Source organism: Solanum stenotomum, chromosome 12 (assembly GCF_019186545.1).
Source record: "Solanum stenotomum isolate F172 chromosome 12, ASM1918654v1, whole genome shotgun sequence".
Taxonomy (NCBI): Eukaryota; Viridiplantae; Streptophyta; class Magnoliopsida; order Solanales; family Solanaceae; genus Solanum; species Solanum stenotomum.
In genome coordinates, this window is record NC_064293.1 from 40,021,457 (window position 1) to 40,046,727 (window position 25,271).

At 33.0% G+C, this 25,271-nt stretch overlaps 3 protein-coding genes across 3 annotated transcripts; 2 read left to right on the forward strand and 1 right to left on the reverse strand.

Moving 5' to 3' along the window:
- The first annotated feature begins 1,199 nt into the window (after positions 1-1,199).
- Positions 1,200-6,393, forward strand: LOC125847652 (uncharacterized). The gene is made up of 2 exons (XM_049527299.1): positions 1,200-1,349; positions 4,973-6,393. The coding sequence occupies exon 2, from the start codon at positions 5,047-5,049 to the stop codon at positions 6,250-6,252; it is 1,206 nt and encodes a 401-aa protein (XP_049383256.1). The 5' UTR covers positions 1,200-1,349; positions 4,973-5,046; the 3' UTR covers positions 6,253-6,393.
- Positions 6,394-7,168: 775 nt separating this feature from the next.
- Positions 7,169-9,649, reverse strand: LOC125847670 (uncharacterized). Its single transcript, XM_049527322.1, has 2 exons — positions 9,340-9,649; positions 7,169-7,602 (listed from the first exon to the last, which is right to left on the reverse strand). Exons 1-2 carry the CDS (start codon positions 9,551-9,553, stop codon positions 7,472-7,474), a joined length of 345 nt encoding a protein of 114 aa, XP_049383279.1. The 5' UTR covers positions 9,554-9,649; the 3' UTR covers positions 7,169-7,471.
- Positions 9,650-13,057: 3,408 nt separating this feature from the next.
- LOC125847655 (protein TRIGALACTOSYLDIACYLGLYCEROL 2, chloroplastic) lies at positions 13,058-16,977 on the forward strand. The gene is made up of 5 exons (XM_049527301.1): positions 13,058-13,788; positions 13,915-14,244; positions 15,517-15,632; positions 16,484-16,574; positions 16,657-16,977. The coding sequence occupies exons 1-5, from the start codon at positions 13,249-13,251 to the stop codon at positions 16,747-16,749; spliced, it is 1,170 nt and encodes a 389-aa protein (XP_049383258.1). The 5' UTR covers positions 13,058-13,248; the 3' UTR covers positions 16,750-16,977.
- The last annotated feature ends 8,294 nt before the right edge of the window (positions 16,978-25,271 follow it).

Sequence of the window (25,271 nt, forward strand, 5' to 3'; positions counted from 1 at the left end):
ACTGCTAGCTCGTGGAGATAGGGAGATTGTTTTTAAAAGACAAATAATATCATTTTTGAATGATCAAACAAAGAAACATGTTATTAAAAAGTATAAGTACCATGTCATTTTTTAAAATAATATATCAAATTTTAGAAATTGCCCAAAATTTTAATCCACATATCCCAACTAATGCGGTGCTCTATTCATTTTGGGACATCTCACGGTGTATGATACAATTACTAATAGAGCAACATAAAGAAATAGGAGGACAAAAATTACAAGAATAATGTTACAATTATTAGTATGAAAAAAATAACCAAAACAACATTCAACAACGATCTATTAGTCTTTTGCCATTGTTTGTGTCCTAAAATCGCCTTATATCTAAGGTCACATTCTTAGAGGGTGTTTGAATTGGCTTAAAAGTTTATCAAACCTATTTTTAAGTCAGTTTTTTATTTCTGAAAGTGTTTGACAAATATAAAAAGTAATTTAAAATAAATAAACAATAAATTAAAATAAATTGAGAAGTGTTTGACAAGGTCAAGAATGACTTAAAATAAGTTTAAAATGATTTAAAATAAGTCAAAAACCAAAAGTAGGTCTCCCCCAACTTTTTATTTTTTGATTTAAAGGTCATTTCAATTTGTTTTTTTATTTTTGACTTAAAAACTAATTTTTTTAAGCCAATCCGAACGGGCCCTTAGTAAGTTGGAGTATTCTCATATTTTGTCTAAGCACCATTCTTTAGTACTTTTTGGACCTACATCCACCTCTCTTGAAATCATCTATAGTCATTAGATACCATCTCACACTTTCACACTGAGACATCCGTGCATCTCCTCTCCATATGCTAGAACAATTTCAAACTCATTTCGCACATCTTATCCTACATTCATGCCACTTTCATTGAATATCCTAATTTTAATCATATTTCGCTAGTAAGCCCACACATCAATCTCAACATCTTTCTTTTCGTAATTTTCATTATCTAAATATAAGAGTCCTATACAAATCAACACTTTATCTCATATAACATAATTGGTCTAACCCACTCTATAAAATATGTCTCAGTTTCAAGATATTTTTTTCCTACTATCACTATTATTATACGTATTAAAGTTATTTTCTTATATTTTATACGTAAAGCACTAATGAAAGAAGACAAAAGAAAAATAGATCAAATTGGTGGGATAGTTGGAGGAGGAGATGCACTTTGCCATTTATCTGAACTTTGAGTCATAATAGCATTTTCTAAAATTCAAAGGGACCTGAATGATAAATTCGAATATTTGATCTTGTTCCTAAAATAAGCATCGTGCTTGTTCACTGCTTCGCCATTCTCACTGGAGCTGTTCGTATTGCAGGTATGTAATCTTGGCTCCTCTTATTATTGATGTATTTTTCCTTTTGTTAAAATTGCTAATGATTAACTGTTCCAAGTTTGTGTACATTGATTCATATAATTGAGGAAACAACAGGAAAATTGTGCTATAATTTGGTGCTTATCTGGTTCTTGAATTTGAATCTGATAATTTAACTGGGTTTTCTTTGTTTCTTTCTTTTATTTGTTCATTTAATCCGAATTCCTTTACCCGAGCAGCCCCTTTACGGTTCTTCGGTCCCTTTTACTTTCTATTTCTAGTTTTTGTTCCTTTTTGTGATTTGGGGCTTCTGGTAATTCTGACGAAAAAGAAATCGCAATAGCCTATACTTTAGTTCATTAGTTTTTTCTTACAAATTAAACGAAAAAATAGGAAAGAAGGGTAACCGAGAGCCTACTTGTTCTATAAAGTTTCATTCTTTTTCCAAAATAATATATTTTCTAGTCACCTAGATTCTTTTTTAAGTGTACAACACGAACTCTTTGTTAGAATCCTACATTGGTTGAAGGTATGGATTGCTATATGATTTTGGACAATGGGCATTTCAGTGAGCTATTCTTTGAGTTGAGTTCCTAGGTTCATTTTTCTCTTCAAAGCAGAATGTCTTGAACAAAATGAGTAGGACATGATATTGAAGAAGGTGAATTGGAGATGTGTTGCACTACTCTGCCTATTTGGGAAGTGGTAATAAGATTCTCAAGAACCTAGAAGAGGGACAACTCAGAAATGTTTGGCACCAATATTCTAGGAGAAGATATTTTCAGATCACCTAATGTGTCACCTGGAATGTAGTTGGTGTAGGAAAATGGAACTACTTTTCTTAATGAGTTTGTTCCACTTGTATGCTAGTAGTAATAGGAAATATTGCTTCACAACATGATGATTGTTAAGTCTTTGGAAGGGGTCAAAACTATAGTGCTTTAGAAAGATTCCTGTTGTTGGATTGCATAGAAGTATTTTATGTTATAATTGGATAATAAGCTCAACAAAGATGTTTGTTGCTTAGTATATTGTTGTCACTGCGAGTTAGAGGTTAGGTAAGCATAGTACTTTTCTGGGTGATAGATTTGAGACTTGAAAGTTTTAAGAATCTGACTAGCATCTTGAGTGGAAGGCTAGAGAAAATAAGGTCCTTATTCGATTGAGGCGGCATGCTAGAAGTTGTATAGATTACAACCACTTTCCTACCAGAAGGCTTAGCTCAGCTAGTGAACTAATTATCAACCACTCAGTTTTGATATTATGATGGTTCACCACCATCCATCAAGTGTGTTATTGACTGGAGTTAAATCCTACAATCAGTGAGTTCAACTCAGAAAAGAGCTACAACACTTCTAAGGTGGAGAATATTGTTATGAGTGGGATTATAGTGGAAAGAAGATTCACAATGGAAACAATGTTTATTATTCTGAGGAAGCATGCAGTAGACTAACACTGCCCCTTTTATTTTTTCTTCTTTGGTTCAGAATGTGTGACAATGATCTTGATTGGGGACTTAAGTTTGCAGCAATGTTTTTAAAAACAAAAGCACAAGGAAGTTATGCCTGATGTTGTGAGGTGAATGCATTTTGAGGATAGTTCTTTTAAGTGTATTGAATTGAAAAATGTGATCTATAAGTAGATAATTGATTGGAAATAGAAGGGGAAAGACTAGATGTTGTGGTTGACTAGAATATCATATATGAACACCACTTATTTGAAAAAAAGAAGAAGAAAGAATACCATATACGAGCACCACAGGAGTTATCAGCGGAGAATCTACTCTAAAAAGAGAACGAGGGAGAGGTAGGGACTTGAAGATCTTGGGCTTTATCAATGAGTTTGTTCATACCTCTAAATATAATTAAGCTAGACAAACCAAATGAGCTTTAGGTCTGTACTAAAAAGTGGGGGCTTAAGATGTCATGTAATTCATCAATAAAAATATGAAGAGGCACCAAACAGTAAATAATAAGTGCCAAAAGGTAAAATTGTAAAAGGTGAATTTCTCACCCTAAAACCACAAATAAGGAATACATCGTATGAAAAAAAGCATGACTATAAGCAGAAAATGTCCTCATTGATGCTCAACTAGTGTTGAGTTTGGATTTGACTATGACTTGGATCTCAAGATTGGATGCCCATGTTGTTGACCTTACCTAGTCTCTCAACTAGAAGGTTGGCCAAGTCCTTTTCATACTCGGATAGCTATATTTTTATAATAGTGATAAATCAAGTACTTATTCTGTTTCAATTTATGTGTCTCACTTTCCTTTTTAGTTTGTCTAAAAAAGAATGCCACTTTCTATATTTAGTAGTCCGGCATTTGACTAGCACTAAGTTTAAGAATTTAAGTAAGACTTTTGAAAACTTATGATCTAAAACAAGCCATTAACTTTGTATGACTATAAATCAACTTATTAAGGGTAAAATAGAAAAATTAAAGTTAAAACTATTTCTATATAACCGTAATGTATAGTCCAACTTGCGTGCACCACGACTAATTCCTTGGGGTAATTGCTACCTCTCACCAACACAAGTACCAGGTAACTCCATCCATCAAGGTTTGAACATCACAATTTGAATCTTGTGGGCCTAAACTAAAGATGTGTATAATATACCAAAATGTCCTTTGAATGTTGTTTGGGATATGGAAATTAAAGAGTTACTGAACTAATTATAGAAAGTGGTATTCTTTTTAAAACATACTTAAAGGGAAGTAAGATTGAAACAGAGGATTATATTTTCCTCTCTGTCACAGTGTTCATGGTCCTCTTCCTCTTGCTCTCTTGGTCTGTCATGGAGCGACCAACAGTCATCATCTGCATAGTCTCTTGTTTTACTCTTTCGTATTATTGCTTCATTCACAATTAGACTTTCCCATTGTTTAGATAGCACTATTTTTTCTGTTCATACTTATGACTCATTGCTCTCTCATCTCACTTTTTCATAGTTACCAACAGTGACTTTATAACTATTTCTGCTCACTCAAGCATTATCTTCCACCATTTCCTTAGCTTTCCGGTGATAGAGGAATTCAATTTTTCCCTGTTGGTAGACCAGCAATAACAGTCTGAAGTATCTGCAAATATACAGCAATTTAATAAAAAAACAACCAGAGGAAACTCATTTTTTGGCTTCAGTTTTAACTTTTAATTAATTAATCTGTCTTGTCATACTGTTCGGAATCTTTTTGGGAGTGGTTGGAATAGGCATTTGCCACTAGGTCATTTAATCCTTTGTCGTTTTTGTTCAAGTTGGATTTGATATCTTGAGTTTGAAAAACTAATTTCACATAGAGATTGAAAGTAAGAAAACCTAAATGCTGGACTGAGCTATTTTTATTTGGTAGCACACCAGACTCAAATATTTTCTTTAACTCAAACAGTCAGCATTTCAAACTGCTCGTGGCTGGTCCATTGTCATAATGGTTCTTCTAATGTGTCTAGAGATTGAGGAGTTTACCTGGCAATATTACAAAATTTTGTGGAGTGTTGACTTTTCCTGAACTTGGAGGATTTATATAATTACACCAATGTTGAATTTCATTGTCCTCTTCTTTCACTAACAGGCTCTTTTTTGGCAAACAGGCTATTTAGCTAACACGTTTTTGTTTGCTTTAGCAGGCTTATAATTTGTGTCCCTTGAGGCATGATCTTGGCATTGACACATCTCTTTCACAGGGCTCCCTTCTTTTAAAATGCTTCAATCTCTCTATAAATGTCAAAGAAACTTGTGTACAAAGATCAGGACAACCAGCCTTTTCGTGCAGTTTGTGTCAACTAGCTGTGGCAGCAACATCCCAACTGATGAGAGCACACTCATTAATTTGTATCACAGAAAGTCACATGGTTTATCAAAAGAAAACATCATTAGTGAAGCAGAACCACTCCAATTAGATACTGCTCAATGTTCAAAAGTTTCAGCTTTTATTGAGTTCTTCCAAAACCATGGGTTTTCTGCAACCCAAACGAAGAAACTAATTAGACTACGCCCTAAATTACTAGTATCGAAGGTGGACAAAACCCTAAAGCCCAAGTTCAAGTTTTTGCAATCAATTGGCTTTACTGAAGATGAACGCAATAAGATTATCTGTGGTAACCCCAACATACTCATGAGTAGCATAGAGAAACAACTGACTCCATGCTTTGATTCCCTAAAGATGTTCATGGGTAGTGAAATGCAAGCAATGGCTGCCATCAAACGAAGTCCACAGATCTTTAATTATAAGATCTCTAGTGGTTTGAAGCAGACTCTACAGGTATTGCACCAACTTGGTATTCCTGATTCTCAAGTTCCAGAGTTTATTTCAAAAGTTCCCATTATCTTGACTATAAATCCCGAAAAGATGAATAAGGTTGGCTTGAGACTTAAGGAATTGGGGTTTGATGTTACATCTCCAGCATTTAGGGCGGCTTTTAGCGCAATGTCTGTACTTAATGATTCCAAAATGGAAAGGAAACTGGAAAACTACCGAAGTATGGGCTTTTCAGATGGCGAGATCCTTAATATTTTCAGATTGCAGCCAACTTGCATGTTTTATTCTGAGGATAATATCAGGGCAATTGTGGCATTCTATGTTAATAAACTCCATTTGAGCCTATCACACTTGTCACAAAGACCATCCTTTCTATTGCGTAGCCTGAAGAAGAGGGTTATTCCTAGGTGTTCTGTTATGCAAGTTTTGTGGTCAAGAGGCGTTATTTCAAAAGTTGGCAAGCTATCCTCAATTCTAATGATCAGTGAAAAGGACTTCTTACGGAAGTGTGTTACTAAATATGAAGCACAAGTTCCTGAACTGCTAGCTGCCTACCGTGGTGAACTTGTGTTCAACGACTACACTTTTCATTTGAGTGAAATTCATCAGATTTCAATGTCAAAGGGATCATCTTCTGAAGCTAGGTAGCTTAGTATTTTCACCATGTGTATCTTACACTGTATGTTTTTGCACCATTTACTGTCTCATTCTTGTTTTCAAAATTGTTTCCCATATTTAAGTTTGAACTACTGGTGTTTAGAGGCTATGAATATTTAACCTGTTCGTAGAGGTACTAGAATTCTTTATTGGTAAGCTTACGAGGGAAATGAATTTTCTGCAACTGCATATGCATTTTTTTACAATGAACATCAAAATTTCAGAGAAAAACTAGAAAACATTATGCCAGCAAAAAGTAGAAATGTAACTGGTAGTGAGTTATATCAGATATTCCTACATCCATAGGTGATGAGTTATTTGGTCTCTTTTTTAAAAAATAATATATATATATATATATATATATATATTAGGCAATCCTCGCTACTTTTGCTAAGCTTTTGAGATTGAGTTAAATTCAAAATTCATTTTTTTATGTATAGTGCAATTATATGGGGAACGTAATTCAGATGAACCCTTTGCAATTTAGTGTGATGGATTATTTGATCACTTGGTGTTGTTAAATATGCATATCATTTGTTTGAGGGTCAAGAGCCTCCTGTTCCAAAAAGAAGTATGTGCTTATCTCCTGTTTGGTCTATTGGGTTTCATCAGCAGCAACGTTGGGTGTTTTTGCTTTCATGGATTACGGAGGATTTCGCTAAGTCGGTAAGTGGATATTGCTGTTACCTGTGCTATGCTCTGTGGTACTACTATTCTGGATGCAACAGCTGTGCTGATTATGATTTTTTTTTTTGTCATACTTAGTCGTTGCATCATTAAAGTTTGCTTAAAAACATGAACATCCTAACAATTGGAAAAGGTGAATATTGAACCATTTGTAACAGTCAAGCCAAAAACCAAAAGGATGATGTTTACCACGTCAACTTCATCAGAAAACTAAAACATGTTAACATTGTTGGATTACAGTCTACATCTTCATATTTCCTTGCAAGTTTTGCATGTTCCAACAAACTGTAAAAGACAAATGAAAAAGACGATCTATTTTGTAAACAAATTTAAGAACTTGAGGCTTCATTTTGACAGCACACAAACAAAATTTATATGAGCATATCCACTCACATGCTCAAGTTCCAAGATACTACTACAATGTAAGATCCTGAATTAAGGAGAGAATATGGGAGGGGGACTTGTCAACAGTATAAGTAACAAGACAGATCTATCAGCTTAGCAAGATGGCTACCACCTGCAATCAAACATTCTTCCTCCTGATCTTTCCCTTGCCATGATTCTTCTTCTTAGCTATTTTAAGCTTCTTTTTCATCTTCTTTCCAAGAGGTTTTAAAGATTTTGAACTTTGATTGCCATCAGCCATCTCCACATCTGGAAATCAAGACAATGACAAGATAACATATTGAGGGGAGGCTAAAAAACAGGGTGCGCAAGTTTCAGCAGCAACAGCAGATACAGAACACTGGAGTAGAATGAGCAGTTAAATCTTACTTACATGTATTAATCTTCCCACAAGAAATAAATAGGAACTTATAACATTAGGAACCTAATTGTTGGGGGCTGTTTCTGGGTTCCAAAAGAAAAAGGCATGATATGGAGTTCCCCACATGTCTTGATTGTGCACACTGATGATGTACAAGCTAAACTTGTGAAACTAATGTATTTAATGAACTCTAGTAATGAGATATCTTCCTTTCGTGGCAAAATGCTTCAGATAATGCATATAACTCCTTTTTCTTTCATATCACTACTGGAATCACTGGATATACAGACTGAGACAAAGTGGTTGATGCTGATAACTGACAGTAATCTATTATCAGCGTTAACCAGCTAAACCATTAATCTCAATCTCTTAAATTGGCCTCGTCTGGAGTATATTAAGAGCTAGCCAAAATTCACTAACTAAAAAGTAAAAAGAGAGGAAGAGTTACTTTATGTATCATAATATCAGCTTTCAAAAGTTGACAAAAACGTCTCAATCCAATTAGTTAGATAGCCTGAATGCATTATTCATGTTGCTTCATTTTAAAAACAATTTTTTTATGATGGCGGTGCTTAGGCCAACTTGTGCGCTCCTCAACTATGCATGTTGCTTTTTATGTCAACAATTTAGGACCTTAAGAACCTAAGGTTCACTCTCATATCACATAAGCAGTCTTGACAGCACTTTGGCAGATATCCTCCAATCATCTACTCACTCCGGTAACACGTCTTCATTTCAGCCATCTTATCTTAACTCTATATGTTACATTCTTCCTCTATCATTCCATACTCCTGAGAAATCAACCCTAGATATATGAACCGTCCGCATTTAGGTGCTGCAATCCAGTCTAATCTAACATTAAACTTCACGTTTATGATAGTTAAACTTGCAATGATATATTTCATATTGCTTGTTCTTATCCTAAAACCCTTACTATCTTAGAGTTGTCTCTATCGTAGAATAGCACAAGTGTTGATAAGATTTTTTTATTAATAGAATTGGAGTTCATATGATTGTGCTGCAACTAAAAAACGAGTTCATCTGATTGTTCAGTCAATAATCCTAGAAAAGCTAGCAAGCATGTCCGAACATCTAGCTGAAACTATCATTGAATGTCCTGGTCTGATACAACATATCTTCACATAAATAGCCATATTCATGATATCTCCGAGATAATATCTTCAAAGAAATATGAAGCTCCCATCGCCATACTTAATACACACTAAATCATACTTCGACTCATTTATCACAGAAGATTGAACAAATACTTATACAAAAGCCTAATTATTTCAAAGACAGCCACTTCTGAAAAGGATTTTATCCTTCCAAGTATATTATTCGCCAACATAAACAGCAGATACGTTCTTACATCTTTTCTATAAATTTTTTTTTTTTTTCTGTTTTCCACCTTTCCCACAGCATACCACTCTCCTTCCTATCAACATCTCATACTCCAAAAACACACAGGAATATTAATGGTAACAACAAAAGAAAAAATTGAAACCATGAAAATTTAATTCCAAACTAGAATTAGCCAAAGCAACATATCATATTTATTCCAAATCGAGTAAAAAGAGAATCGATGAGTTAATGGAGAAAAATAAATAAAAGTAAAACTTGCATACCCATTTTAGTATCTTCGTTAGAAGTAGAGGCAGAAGTATCCATGGTGGTGCGGCTGAAGGGAGACTTAACAATAAGCTTAGGTGCAGCAAGGGCAGCTTCTTGGGCAGCCAATTTAGCAGCTTCTTTCTTAAGAACAGTGGGTTCTGTAGCAACTATATCCCTCCTTATGGCTCTCAGCCTCTTTTCCCTCTTTGATCTCATTGACTTCGCCATTTTCTTCGCAAGTAGATATCTCTGTGAACTGTGTTTTTTCTAGCTGTGGTTGCTCTGTCCACAGATTTTTGTTTAGGGTTTATAGGAGGCAGCAACGGCGGAGGTTATAGAATGCTTAAATTACGTTTTCACCCAAAAACAATTCTTTATTTGCACTTGTGCGTTTTGTATGGTGGAAAAATATTAGAGTATAAATAATATTTTATTATAAAACTTAAGAACAAAAGAACAATATAAAGAGTAGTATAAATTAATTTTTTTTCTTTCAAGTGTATTCAATATTATTCTCAACATCACCATTAACTAATTGTTTGTTCTAATTATTTGTGTTTTGAACAATTTATAAAATTGCATACATATTAAAACTACAACTTGCAACTTTGATGTGTAAATGTAGATGGTTTATTCAATTTTACTATTGTTTACCGTCTTTTCAATTTTAAAAGTTGATAGTTTATCTTTTATAAATTGAAAATTGACATTTTGTAAGTGAACAATTTATTAAGATACAATTATTCATCCTCAAATAATTTAAGTGAAAAAAAGNTTCTTCACATTTTCTTGTCTCTCTATCAAGGAACTCGAGAACAAGAGGAAGGAGAGAGCGCAGGTAGCATACGAGAGGAGAAAGCAGTTGGCAAAACTTAGAGTTAAGGCTGAGAAAGTTGCTGAGGAGAAGCTTGGACCTCAACTCGCCATTATTGCTCTAATCAAGAATTGAATTGGGACATAGTTATTTCGAAGTACAATTTTGTTGAAGATCGATAAATCGTCTTATAATTATCTTTCTCTTTTTGTTTCTCTTTCTTGGTATTGTATTTGGGTTTTGCTTTGATTTTTGCCTTTCTCTATTTTTGGGTTGAATTTGTTTTAGTATTTTCTCACTTGGGTGTGAACAATTTTTGTTGGGTTTGAGTTTGAGTTTTTTAGTCAAATTAGGATTTCAAAATAGAGGGAATTTGAGAATTAATTGCTCAATTGAGACTTTAAGGAAGCTGTTAATGGAGATGATTATAAAGAAGAGCTTGAAAATGGTAATGTTGAGTTTGAAACGTAATGTTTTGGGGAAGAAGATGATTTAAAGCACTTAAATAATTAATAAAGAAAACCAGTGAAATGTGGCACTTTTTAATTGGGTTTTATTAGAAAAAATAAACATTCACGCGCGTATTGTGCATGTTCACAAACCAGTTGAGAAAATGGGTCAAAATGACCCTTTTACAACGATATTCAATACTTTTGTGGGGTAATAGGACACCCGTATAGTTAAAGTGTCTTTTTAAAAATTCGAGACAACTTTAGGTGTCACTTTATGTCTTTACTCGAAATTAACCTAGGAGTTATGGTCATCCATTTGACCACATTATCAACAACATTACTACTCATAAAGAAGGAAAATTAACCAAAGAGTTATGGTCATTCATTTAACCACCAAAATGATTTACAACATATTTGACAATTTTTTTTTATTTTTTTTTGGTTTGGACGGCATTTTCTCTAATTATTTAGAGGACAGAATTGTGTAACTTGTAAGTCGATATATGTCGGTAATTAATTTGCTTTTATGTAGAGGGATAAAAAATATCTCCCTATTTTCATTTATTTTACTTGAAAATTGTTTAATACTTCGTGAAAATTTATGCGAATGGCCCATTTTCTATAGGAAAAACTACTTAATTATACAAACATTCCTATCATAATTACTATTCTCGAAATAATTATATTTTATCTGACTAATTAATAATTTCTTATCAGATTTCAAGTCAGATACACTTAGATACATGTTTTTTCTACAAGATACACTAAAATAGAGAGAGAGGGGCGAGTGAGAACAAAAGGGAGGCAAATGAGATTTATCTATGTATCTAATAGGTATGCGAATCACAGTAGATGTATCTGGTGTGATTCACATGTATCTCGAATACCAAATATGCGAGTGAGATATGAGAGTGGCAAACGAGATAGGAGGAGGCAAACGAGAGTTGTATATGTATCCATATACATACAAAATCAACTTGGATACAAAGTATCTAGAACAAATTACACTCAAATTTGCCTACATTTATATCGATATACATGTCTCTAAACACACCAAAAATTTGATAAGATTCATTATTTTGCAAACTACGGTATATCTAAGTAATTAGATTCTAAACTATTAGGGGTCATTTGGAAGGACGCATTAAAACAAATTGTCCATGTATTATGTATGGTATTATTTAGTACTATGTTTGGTAGGAATTTGGATATATGTATAACTAATCCATGGATTAGTTATACCTCATACATGGTATTATAACGTGTATTATTAATACCTTCCATTTGAGGGTATTAATAATACATAGGACATGATACCATGGGATAAGTTTATGTAAAGATAAAAATATACCTCAAATCATTTTAATTATTTTGTTTATTTTCTTGATTTATGTTTTATATTTGTACTAATAAATTTATTTAGATAAATTAGCTTACAAATTATTTAGAGAGAGTTGTTTGCTACTAAATAAATCCAACACAAATTAATACAATATTTGAAATGTGAGTTGTTTAACATTAACTAATTGTTTGTTCTAATTATTTGTGTTTTGAACAATTTATAAAATTGCATACATATTAAAACTACAACTTGCAATTTTTATGTGTAAATGTAGATGGTTTATTCAATTTTACTATTGTTTACCGTCTTTTCAATTTAAAAAGTTGATAGTTTATCTTTTATAAATTGAAAATTGACATTTTGTAAGCGAACAATTTATTAAGATACAATTATTCATCCTCAAATAATTTAAGTGAAAAAAAGGTAAACATGACGACAAAATTGTTTTTCTCATAGCTAGTTAGAAGGCATAAAAAATAATATTTGTCTGGCAATTATTTACCTTAACCCAGTTACATAATAATTCAAGGGTATAATTGAAAATAATTTTTTTATAAAGTTTTAATCCAAACACAAATGAGGTGGGAAATAATGAACCAAATACTGGATAAAAACAAACCCTGCATTACTAATCCCTGCACTATTAATTTCAGCATTACTAATCCATGCATTATTAATTTTTTTACCAAACGACCCCTTAGGGTTTCGATAAGTTATCCATTTTCTTATGAAAAAACTACAGAAATCCACATTTTAGTTTACTTATTACCACTATCCCCTATAAGTTTTACAAATTTCCAAAATCTCTCATTTTCGCGCATCAGATTAGTGTATCAACGCTTATATTATTGTATCTCGCGCATCAGATTAATGTATCAGCGCTTATATTATTGTATCTCGCGTATGTATCAACGCTTATATTATTGTATCCGTTTGAGGAATTTCTATAATTATAAACTTTTAAGAAATAAATTATAATTTTGCCTTAAAAGTATGTGATTTCTGTAATTTGCCATTCTCTTATGCTATAAAGGCCCAAAACATCTAATCTGTCTCACATGGGCCTACAAGATCTGGTTAGCCTATTTTCACTTTATCAGCCCAGCCCATTTTCTATCCGCTCTCCTCTCAGTGATGATAGTTCAACAGATTCAGTCAGTCGTTGATCTGCGCTAGGGTTGCTTCCAGCTTGAACCATCCAATATGCTAACATTTTCTTGATCTTCAATCTCTATTTTCAATTTCTCCAGCTCAATTTTTGTCTTTACAACAAGAAAAAGTGCATAATTTTGGAAAGACAAGAAAAGATAACTAGATGATGGCTGGAAATGCTTTAGTCCATGTATCAACAAATTCTACTGTATTTCCCATCATACCCAGTAGAAGAAATGTGTTGGGTGATCGTTTTCTGTGTATAAAATCACCAATCAGGCCTAAAAATCAAACCTTTAGTGTGAAAGCAATGTCTGCAAATACGGGTCATAGTCAAGAACAAGAGCAACAACCCGGGTCATCTTCCGACCAGAAAGGTCCGCTTTCTGTTATTTTAGATGTTCCCAGGAATATATGGAAGCGAACTATGCGTCCATTGAGTGATTTTGGGTTTGGAAAAAGGAGCATCTGGGAAGGTGGGGTTGGGTTGTTTATCATTTCGGGTACGGTGTTGTTGGCACTCAGCTTGGCTTGGTTGAGAGGGTTTCAGCTGCGGTCTAGGTTTAGGAAGTATTTAGCTGTGCTTGAGTTTGAGCAGGCTTGTGGTATTTGCACTGGCACACCTGTTAGAATCAGAGGAGTAAGTATTGGCAACGTGATTCGAGTCAATCCTTCTTTGAGAAATGTTGAAGCTGTTGTTGAGGTGAGCAACATGTATATTTGCTGCACACATTTACTGTTTTATATATACTTCTTTTGAAGTAATAAGTAGTTGTTCCATAGTTGCTTGTGTATGTTTTGATCTTAAGCATTGATTATGTGTTTATAGGTTGAAGATGATAAGATAATTATTCCTCGAAACTCATTAGTTGAGGTGAACCAATCTGGTCTTATCATGGAAACCATGATTGATATCACACCTCGAGATCCAATCCCAGTACCTTCTGCAGGGCCCCTGGATCCGGATTGTGTTAAGGAGGGTCTGATAATTTGCGACAGGCAAAAGATAAAAGGACAACAAGGGGTTAGTCTAGATGCGTTGGTTGGAATATTCACACGTCTTGGCCGTGAAGCAGAAGAAATTGGTTTGTTGAATACCTATGCTTTGGCTGAGAGAGCTCTAAATGTTATTGAGGAGGCACGACCGCTGCTTACAAAGGTCTGATGCACTTTACATTTATTCACCTCCCATTTTTTTTCTCTTTGCATGGATGATGTTTAATTTCAAGGAGTAAAGAAGAAGGACATCTGACAAACAGCCTGAATTTAACTTCTGTACTTTTAGCTTATAATATAGTTATGGAATGATTTAACTTGTTGAAATTCTGCTCTTCTCAATTTATAATTCATAACATCCTTTATAATAAGAAATTCATTATTTTTGCTTTGAAGACCAAGTGTCATGTGTGGGAACATTTTTAAAAGTGCTGCTATCTTAAGCTGAGGTTAAATCACACATTTCAACCTTGTTCTTTCCACCAAAGCAATATGTACTACACGTCTACACCCTATAAAAGTGTAGCGTGTGATGTATGGGTTGTACTAGAATGTTATGGACTTCAATCCTCCTTGACAGCATCTGTATAAAGAGCATTGGTGTAAATATTTCAGTGTGATGAAATTTGTAAGTTGGATAACACTTAATTTTGGAGAACTCTAAGTTGAAAGAGCTTGTGAAGTAATGTGTGTCTGGAAGTGCAGAGGTTGACTACTGAGGTCATTAGCTTGGGCAAGCCCAAATTATATTATACCCCAAGTATCTGACCTGGGCAGAGGAGAAATGCAAATGGATTGTCAGACAAGATCTGCTTGATTGCTTTGCAATTCTTTTTATGAAGGGTTGTTTCTGAGATGTGCATGAAAAACTGAATTGAGTTAGAATATCTTGTTTTGAACAAAGTGAAACTATTAAACAAGTGCTTCATAAAACGAGATTAGTTTTTATAAGTTTGTTTGACTATTATTAGTTCTAGTATGTGTATCTGTTAGAGAATTCTGTCAAAAACTAACATTGTGTACTTCATGCAACCATCTCTATTAACAGAAAAATGCTCTCGTCTTGACAAAATCTAGTCTAACCCAGTTTGGACTTATTGATGTTCATTCAGCACACTACTGTGTCATGTAGTGCATATTCTAAGTAATATGTCGAAAGCAAGTGCACAACTATTATTCGTTTGTCAGATGTTAGGTGGTAAGTGTAAAACTGTGAGTAGTAAGTACTGCTGCAATATGTATTTCTATACCACATTCATCAGTATCAAGCTTTAGGACCATTTATAGAGGGGGAGGGGAGATCTGAAACAGCGGAATGTCGGGCATATGGTTGCACTCATCCTATTATGCTGTTTGAGCAATTTATGTGTTCCTTGCAGGTATTTAGTATATTCTCATGTATGAACATTGTACCTTTGATGTAGCGACACCTCAGATTAAAGCCATGGCTGAGGATATCCAACCTATGCTAGCTGATGTTCGTGATAGTGGCTTACTGAAGGAAGTTGAGAGTTTAACACGGAGTCTGGCACTAACGTCTGAAGATATAAGGTGAATCAGTAACTTATGGTAGCTTCTTTTCTTGAGAAATCCTATTTTCAACTGCTTAACCAGCATTTTGAAGATCCTTTTGCAATTCTACAGCAAAACTCAATAAATATATATTTACTGACCATCAATAAGAAGAGTTTTGTGCTTTGAAATGCTTGTTCTGTCACTTTGTCTCTCCTTTTCTCCACTTGTATACCTCTCTCCACCAATCTTATATGTTTATTTAATAGGTATTATAGGATTGCCACATGTGAACGTATCTAAGAATCTGCCCCAATATCTTAAAGCAAGGGTGAAGTAGTCCCAGACCTTTATAAACCTTTGTAAGATGTACTTGGTACTTGTTACTTTGGCTGAGAATAGAACTGAGTGATACAAATTAAGTTTTGCTCATGCTGCTCACTTTTGAGCTACATATTTGGAGTGAGACCAATTATGTAAAATGTTCAAATAAGCAGATAGCAAGTTCAACAAAAAGGTAGATCTTACACTACCCACTGCATTGCTTCACAAACATTGCATGTTTTTGTATATTATTAAGAATTTTGGAGTGCCACATATTGAACCCATGCTTGTACCCACGTCATAGACCATACTCTACTAGGACACAGCTTTGGATGCTTTCCTGGTTGAGTACACATGATAAGAAAAGCGCTAAACATTTCTAATTTCCTCGAGAACAACAGTGAGTTCCTTTTATTGACATCAAAAGCAGAGTTCAAAAGATTGTAACTCTTCTAGGTGATCCCCAAGTTATGCATCTACTTTGAGGTTTCTTCTGTTACTGTTTGCTTTAGGCATGTAAAAACTATATTATCTGCTTTTACAGTGTATTATGAACCAAATTGCAGGAGAGTGCACTCCACGGTCATGACTCCTGAGAACACTGAATTGATACGAAAGTCCATATATACGCTGGTCTTCACTTTGAAGAATGTTGAGGTAATTTCCCGCGTGGTAATAGTCATTCTAACCTGTCAATCACTTTCATGCTTTGTAATTCATAATTTGTCACATTGTGCAGAGCATTAGCTCCGATATTTTGGGATTCACTGGCGATGAAGCTACTAGGCGCAATTTGAAAATGCTTATCAAATCGCTAAGCAGGCTATTGTAAAGTTGATTAATCTCTTGCAATACTACTAGCCTGAGAGGTTGTTCTGTTTGGCTTTGGGAAGAGTCCTTGGGCTTTGGATTACATAGGGTTTATGTCTTGTTTTCTGCTAATCCAATAGGATTTCAAGGTGTGAAAGCTTCCATTTTCACCTTTGTTCTGTGATAGAAATTGCAATATAAATGTCATTAAAAGATGGTTTAACTAATATGAATTTTGATTCTTTGGTCACTTTTTCTTTCAGTTTCCTAATATCATTACTTGTTTCAGCTGATTTAACAGCATTGTATTATTTAATTAATTAAAGCCTGGTGAAAATTTCTATATGTGGTTTTTGAAGTTAATTGCTAGTCATTAATCTAATCAGCAGTGTCACTCATTTTATGAGGTGTTACTATTTAGGGTGACTTTGGTAGAAAGGAAATTGTTTTTCTGTTTTCTTGAAAATTTAGTGATTTTCTCCCCTTGATGTTTGGTAAGTAAACAAAAACTTGTTATCTCAAAAAGTTTTTATATGTTATCTATCAAATTTATTGGAGGGGGCATCGGAAGGGTGAGGAGGAAATAATAAATTTAGAGTTCCACTTATGAAAATTTAATTTTTCTATTTTCATTTTAGAGAAATTATTTTTCTTATTTAGTAGGAAGTATTTTTTTCTATCGAAAATATTTTTCCAAGCTTTGATCAATTAAACACAAGGAAGGTCTTCCTACCAATTAACACATCCTTTGACTAATCAAACATGGGTGAAACAATTTTTTCTTCACTTAAACTCTTTTTAATAGATTTTTTATTTAGTATTTAAACTTAATAAAAATATAAATACTACTATTTTAGAAAAATCTATGCTCCCATATATTATTCATATGCAGCATGTCTTTTATTGTAATACTGATAGATCTCACATAGGAATATCAATAATTCCGTTTACCATGCGGGCACTCAACTCACACATAAAGAGAAAAATATTTACTCTCACCCGATATGCGTTTCACTTATAAATAATTGAATGACAAAAAATTAAGAAGATGATGTATAATTAACTTTGATGAATCATTAATTTCTTATCGATTTTCATTCATCCAATCATAACAAAAAAAATTAACCAATCAAAGATCGAATTCCTTTGTCATATTTTATTCAAATCATAGATAAGTAAAAAAACAAACAAAAAACAGGATTTTTTCATGGATCTTCCTAGTCATGTAAAAATTTCCTAGCATTGCTGCTAGATTCTTGTTTTTCGCATGTGCAATATCCACCCAAGCATATTCCAGTGCCTCTACTAATGGGGACACTGCAGTAAACTACACAATCCTGATTAGTCTTACATGCTGGTCCAAAAGCATTCACACTTTGCAAACCTATAAAACATACAAAAAAAAAATCGAGTTAAAATTCATAGATCACAATAAAATAAGGACAGTTCGATGCACAAAGCATCAATAACAGACGTGTGTGTATTATAAGAGAGAGATATATACCAATTGAGAGAAGAATCACAAACACCAAGGAGAACAAAGTGTATGATGCTTTGCTCATAGCCATGTCTTAATTAGAGTGTATTAGTGATTTATTATGAAGAGAAACTCTAATTTGATTTGTACAAAACATTGCAACCCCTATTGAGATATATATAGTGTAGACAAGATGATTGATATCTCTATAATTGGTCAAAACATGGAAAATAAGTTAATTAGAGGTAAATTCTATCTGGATTAACTAACCAAAAAAAAAAAGGGAAGGAAAATTAAAAACTTAAGGCATGTAATTAATTTTGTCATAGAACTTACTGAATAAAGACACTATAGAATAGATTTACTTAACTTACAGTGGGAAATAACTAATTTAATTTGACTGTATTTACTAGGAAAAAGATCCAAACACAAATTGTAATATTTTTTTTAGTGCAAGGTGCAATAGCAAAAGAAAGTGCTTGCTAAATTTTTTTTAATGACCTTACTGCTTAAACGATTACTGAATTATTTAAAATATGTGAATGAAATTTTGTGATCCTGGGGGACCTATTATTTATTTCTTCATTTCAAACTTGATTTCAATATTTAGTGATGCAGTAAATCGGTAATTATAGTTTGTTCAATTTCAAGTTTAGAATAGAGAATCATGACTTTTTAAAATTAGTTTGATACAGTTTGATATTTTTAAATTTAATTTCAATATTTAGCCATATGGTAAATTAGTAATTATAATTTTTTTCAATTTCAAATTTTCAACTTATATATTCTCATAGAATAGAAAGTTGTGGCTTTTAAAAATTAATTCGATATAGTTTGATATTTTTAAGTTTGATTTCAATATAGCATTGTAATAAATCGATAATTACAGTTTGTTCAATTTCAACTTATATATACTCATAAAATAGAAAATTATATCATACATGCTAACACCTTTCACATAGAAATATATATTCAATAGAAAGTAGAAGTAACTTCCTGTGTTAATCAATTACACACTAAAGATATCAAATAAAGATAAAAAGACTATATAAATTGAGATACAAAATATTATTAGTTACATCTAAAAGATACTATATAAATTGAGATAAAAAGAAATATCAAATATAAATTACAATATTTTTGTAACATTACTAAAGATAGCTTAAATATTACTTCATCCGTCTCTTTTAGTTGTCATTTTGTGCTTTTCAAGAGTTAATTGGACTAATTTTCAACACTAAATTAGATTACACTAATTTGATATTTTAAAATAAATTTTTAGATAGTCAAAAACTATATGAATAGTACTATAAATTGCAATATTTTTTCATATTAATATGATGAAAACTACATCTTAAAATGTTAGTCAAAATTCATATTGTTTGACTCTTAAAAAGAAACCTATGACAACCAAAAAGATACTAAGGGAGCACCGAATATTCTCCTATTGAATATTTATAATTTAGAAGTATATATGTACAACAAATTGAAAGTTAAAACATGTAAAGCAATTTTTAAAATTATTCTCAATGCTTGAACCCGTGCACAACACGGGCAAAGAATGTCATGAGTGCAAACAATTTATATCATTTTGATGTATTTTTTCAATTATAATTGATTAAAATCAGATTAAATCAGAATTTGTTGACTTTTAAAATTTATAATCAAAGCAGCTGCTATTTTTTTTATTTGACTTGATTTGGTTTTTTAGTTTATATGAACACTCCTAATTATGATGATATAATGAATTTTAATGTAAAACAACAAAAAAATTAGAATGCCATCGTGATTTTTGTAATTCATGAATCTTGACTTTAGTATCTTTTTGTTTACCTATAATATTGCGATACAATAAGTATTTCGAAACATTTTTTGCAATAAATATAACAAAGTAAAATAGAACATGATCCAATTCATTATTCTTGAATAGCTAGGCAAGTGGTACCAATGAATTTAGTTCTGCTTTATCAACGAGAAGTCGAGAATAGTGAGGGGCGGAAAGTATTATTTCATCCTTAATTAGAGATCTATATTCAAGCCCTATTAGATATTGAAATTGCCTTTGATAAGAAATATTTTACCTTCAAATGTGAATTTTTTAATACAAGATATAATTGAGCTCTAATACACGGACATCAAATGAAAACAGAAAAAGACTAAGTTTTGTTTTATCTTTAATGAAATAAAAACTAAGAAGGTAATGGATAATTAACTTTGATGAAATATTCATTTCTCATTGATTTCATTCCTCCAAACATGAAATCGAATTCCTAGTCTCATTTTATTCAAATCATAGATCAAAGTACAAAAAACAAACAAAAAACATAATTTTTTTTTCATGTATCCCTATTCCTAGTCATGTAAAAATTTCCTAGCATTGCTGATAGATTCTTGTTTTTCACATGTGCAATATCCACCCAAGCATATTCCAGTGCCCCTACTAATGGGGACACTGCAGTAAACTACACAATCCTGATTAGTTTTACATGCTGGTCCAAAAGCATCCGCACTTTGCAAATCTATTAAACATATAAAAAATTTGAGTTAAAATTTATAGATCACGATAAAATAAGGATAGTTTGATGTACAAAATATCAACAACAAATGTATATGTATTATATAAGAGAGAGATATACCAATTGAGAGAAGAATCACAAACACCAAAGAGAACAAAGTGAATGAAGCTTTGCTCATAGCCATGTCTTAATTAGAGTGTATTAGTGATTAATTATGAAGAGAAACTCTAATTTGATTTGTACAAAACATTGCAACCCCTATTGAGATATATATAGTGTAGACAAGGTGAATTATATCTCTAATAATTGGCCAAAACTTGGAAAGTAAGTTAATTAGAGGTGTATGCATGCTATCCAGATTAACTAGCCAAATAAAAAATGGAAGGAAAATCGAAAGCTTTAAGGCATGTAATTAATTTTGTCATAGAACTTACTGAATAAAGACACTATATAATAGATTTACTTAACCTACTGTGGGAAATAACTTTTTAAATGTTTATTTAATAGTGGATTTGCATAATTTAATTTGACTGGATTTACTTGGAAAAAAAATTCAAAAGAAAGTGCTTGCTTGATTATTTTTTTTATGACCTTGCTGTTCAAATGATTACTGAATTATTTAAAATACGTGAATGAAATTTACAACATTTATATATTAGTAAAAATCACTTGTCTTTTATCATTTTATTCAAACTGAAAGTAATATATTTTGTCATTTAACCGAGTATTCTAACCAAAAAACCTTTTATTTGACTCGTAATTTTTTTTATATATTCTCTTATTATATAAGAGGGAGTTGGAGCTTATCAAGCACCACTCCGATGACATGTGTGCTTGCTCGTAAGGGTAGTGTTGTCATTTCACTTCCAATTTTACACAAAAACCTCAACTTAATCTTCCTCGATTGCTTCTTGTTCTGCTCGCTGAAGTTTGCCGCTTTGCTTCGGCTCGTATTTAAACAAATAAAGGATCAAAGAACATCCCTTTATACAGATAGAAATTCAATTTTCACGAGTGCAAACGATTCATATTATTTTGATTTTTTTAATTATAGTTGATTAAAATCAAATTATATCAGATTTAGTCGACTTTTAAAATTTATAATCGAAACAAGTAGTTGTTTTTTTGAGACATGATTCGGCTTTTGAATTTATGTGAACACTCCTAATTATGACAATATAATGAATTTCACTACAAAAGAAAAATTAGGATGCCATCGTGATTTTTGAAATTCATGATTCCTGATTTGAGTATTTTTTTGGAGCTCTAACTAATTTAATTCGAATTTGCATGATATAAGGCGAATCCAATTTCCATTAGAACTTTTTCTTAATTTTAAGGCTCAAATTAAAAATTAAACAAATCACATATCATTCACATAGTTTGATTCCTTAATTTAATATTCACTCCAGAGCGCTAATAATTGATTTATCTGCACATTCTCTTGGTTGGAAAAATTAAGAAAAAACAAACAAACCAACCCATGTATATCTGTAAAAATGAAATAATTAAGTTCTTTTGAATTATGTCAGCTGTATGAATCTGCTTCCCTTTAAATTTCTTTCAATTCTTGTCACGCCATGTATGATAGAGGACTACTCCACCTATAGCTGCCATAATCTCCTTTTTTGCTTTCTTCCTAATGCTATCCAGAGTCTTGATGATTCCTCCTACATTCTGCATTGTTGAATCATCTCTTGCCATATAGTGGACTTTTCAAATAGATGAACATTGGTCTCCATAGCACATAGACAACAATCAGTGTTATCTACTTGAATGCTTAGTTTCAACTTCCTCTCCTGAGTGAGTAACTGCCAACCACACTGTAAATCGTAGAGCCAACGATGTCCAGATGAGATCAACATTGGTTTGTGGCCTATGATTGCCAAGTAACTTCTGGTTATAGAATAGATGGCAGACTGTGTCAACTAATTGTATTATTTGTCTTGTGTGTACCAGCCCTGCATTTGAACTTTGAGTGCATTTATTGCCTTCCAATACCAACTGCAGTCTAAAGGTGCCTTGTGAGTCCATCCTCCTTTATATATATATTCCATGGACCCATTTAATTCATAATGACTCTTTGTTTTCTATCATTTGCCATATCAGTTGTCCCACTGAGGCAATATTCCAGTTGCTGCTACCCTTTATATTTAAACCCCCTTGTCTCTTTGGATAGCTAACTTTCTCCCATGACACCAAAGCTATCTTTCTCTTATCAACACTACTACCCCACAGGAAATTCCTACATATTTTATCCACTTCTTTAAGGATGCTTTGGGGTAATATGAACACTGCCCCTCAGAAACTATGGATTGAAAATAGTACATCATTAATCACTTGTAGCCTACCAGCATAGGAGAGCTACTTTGAGTAAGTTACTGTGATTCGGAATAACAGTCAATTTTGGTCCATTTCTTTGGTGATAGTGGTAGGCCAAGGTACTTGATAGGAAATGTACCATCAACTCCAGCCAAGAATATACTTGATTTGTCCAACTTTGCCTCCAAACCAGTAACTGCAGTGAAGTGTGATAATGCTTCTATTATTCTACTCACTGAATCCACAGTCCCTTTGCAGAATATCATGAGATCATCAGCAAATATTAAGTGTGTGAGTTGCAGTTTCTTACACATGGGATGTAATCTAAAATCAGGCAGCCCATTCATAGTCTGAAGAGTTCTTGACAAGTATTCCATAACTAGAACAAATAGCAGTGGAGATGCAGGGTCGTCTCCTTGTCTCAACCTCTTTATCCAGCAAAAAATCCATGCTTCTCTCCATTCACTTTTATTGAAAACATTGTGGTAGTGACTCCTAATATGATCCATTTGATGAACTGTTTAGGGAACCCAAAGCCACCTACGACTTTCTCAAGAAACTCCCAACTCACCATGTCATAAGCCTTCTTTAGATCTATTTTCATAAGACATCTAGGAGTTATATTCATCCTATTGTAGTGTCTTAATAAATCATGACAAATCAACACATTATGCATCATTGATCTCCCTTGTACAAAGGCTGACTGATTTTCTGCTACTATATGGTTTACTGCAGTTTTTAATCTACTACAGATTAATTTTGATATGCACTTGTAAATGACATTGCAGCAGGATATTGGTCTATATTGACTTGCAAATTCAGTGTAACATCTCGCAATTTGAAATAACTAGGAAGAAGCTAAGAATTTGAAATAGTCATTTTTGGGGAGAAGGAAAATTTGGAAATTTTGTTAAATTAGGAAAAAAAAGTGAGTGTTTGGTCAACTTCAAACGGCCATAACTTCTAGCTCAGGATGAGTTAGGAGCACTTCAAGTTATGGTAGGAAAAATCTTGGAATGATCTTTTCAACGCAGCTGAGTTTGTGCGATTTCAAGTTCGTATGAGTAAGATATGTCATTTGGAAGTTGGGCTGTTGGAATAAGGAATGTTCAATCCGAATTTTTAAAGGGTAGTTTGGTCTTTTCCTTGCCCAGTTATTTTATTTCGTTTTTGGTAATTAAGTTAAGGTCTAAACAGAATTAGATCAGTTTATGCTTTTACCAAAATACGCTAGGGCTTGGAGAAGAGAGAAAAGAAGAGGGGAAAGGAGAAGAGAAGCAAGATTCGCCGAGATTAGCTTGTGGATTTCGTCGAGGGTGATCCCTACAAGGTATGTGAGATCACATAGCGTTGGGTTAGTTCACTCACGCGCCAATTATGATTTATTTCAGCGAATTTAAGTTCTTGAAAGCTTAGAAGTTGAGTTCTTGATGAGTTTGTTGAAGTTCTATTAAATTCTTGATTCGTTAAAATCGTTGAGGAGTTGTTTGATTCGAATCCGTGATTTTAGGTTTGATTTTGAGTAGAATCTGATGTACTTTGAGCATATAATTGTTTCTAAGTGTTTGGGGAAAGAACCCATGGAGTTTAGAGGGTTTAGAGCTGGAAAACGAAGAAAAAATTTCGTTGGTTGAAATTTGGCAGTGCCTCCGCGTTGCGGAGCTAGTCCCTAGTTTTGGGAAAAGTCGTTTCGCGTTGCAGAGCGGCCACGGACCGTTTTGCCTCAAAAGTTATTTTCGAAACCAAAATTTAAATGCTTCTCCGTGTCGCGGACCCACCCTCAAAAAGTGATTTCTTGATCTTTTCTCATGTTTAGCTATCTAAAATCATTCCTAAACATCATGAGATCTTTCCAATTACAAATCACAATCCTTGAATCCATAATTCAATTCAAGGACCAGTTAAGAGTCAAGTCAAGAGCAGTTAAGGTCAAAGTCAAGAGAAGTTCTTAGAGTTTTTCAAAAGTCTTTTTTTCCAAATGTCCTAACTTTGTTTTAGACTTAAGGTGTGTTTGGTATGAAGGAAAACATTTTCCGGAAAATGTTTTCCAATTTTCTCATATTTGGTTGGGTTAAATGTTTTGGAAAATATTTTCCAAATCAACTCATTTTCCTCAAATTTAAGGAAAATGACTTCCCTTCAAAACTTAAGGAAAACATTTTTCAAAACTCTTTTCCAACTTCAAACTACAATTACTTTTTTGTTGAAAAAATCAATTTATTTTGTCTC

What these genes read in the sequence shown, in the direction of transcription:
- LOC125847652 (XM_049527299.1), top strand. Translation starts at nt 5,047, where the DNA reads ATGCTTCAATCTCTCTATAAATGTCAAAGAAACTTGTGTACAAAGATC.
- LOC125847670 (XM_049527322.1), bottom strand. Translation starts at nt 9,553, where the DNA reads ATGGCGAAGTCAATGAGATCAAAGAGGGAAAAGAGGCTGAGAGCCATA. An exon ending in TAACGAAGATACTAAAATGG is followed by an intron (nt 7,603 to 9,339) that starts GTATGCAAGTTT and finishes CTTGATTTCCAG; the next exon opens with ATGTGGAGATGGCTGATGGC.
- LOC125847655 (XM_049527301.1), top strand. Translation starts at nt 13,249, where the DNA reads ATGATGGCTGGAAATGCTTTAGTCCATGTATCAACAAATTCTACTGTA. An exon ending in CTAACGTCTGAAGATATAAG is followed by an intron (nt 15,633 to 16,483) that starts GTGAATCAGTAA and finishes ACCAAATTGCAG; the next exon opens with GAGAGTGCACTCCACGGTCA. An exon ending in TCACTTTGAAGAATGTTGAG is followed by an intron (nt 16,575 to 16,656) that starts GTAATTTCCCGC and finishes CACATTGTGCAG; the next exon opens with AGCATTAGCTCCGATATTTT.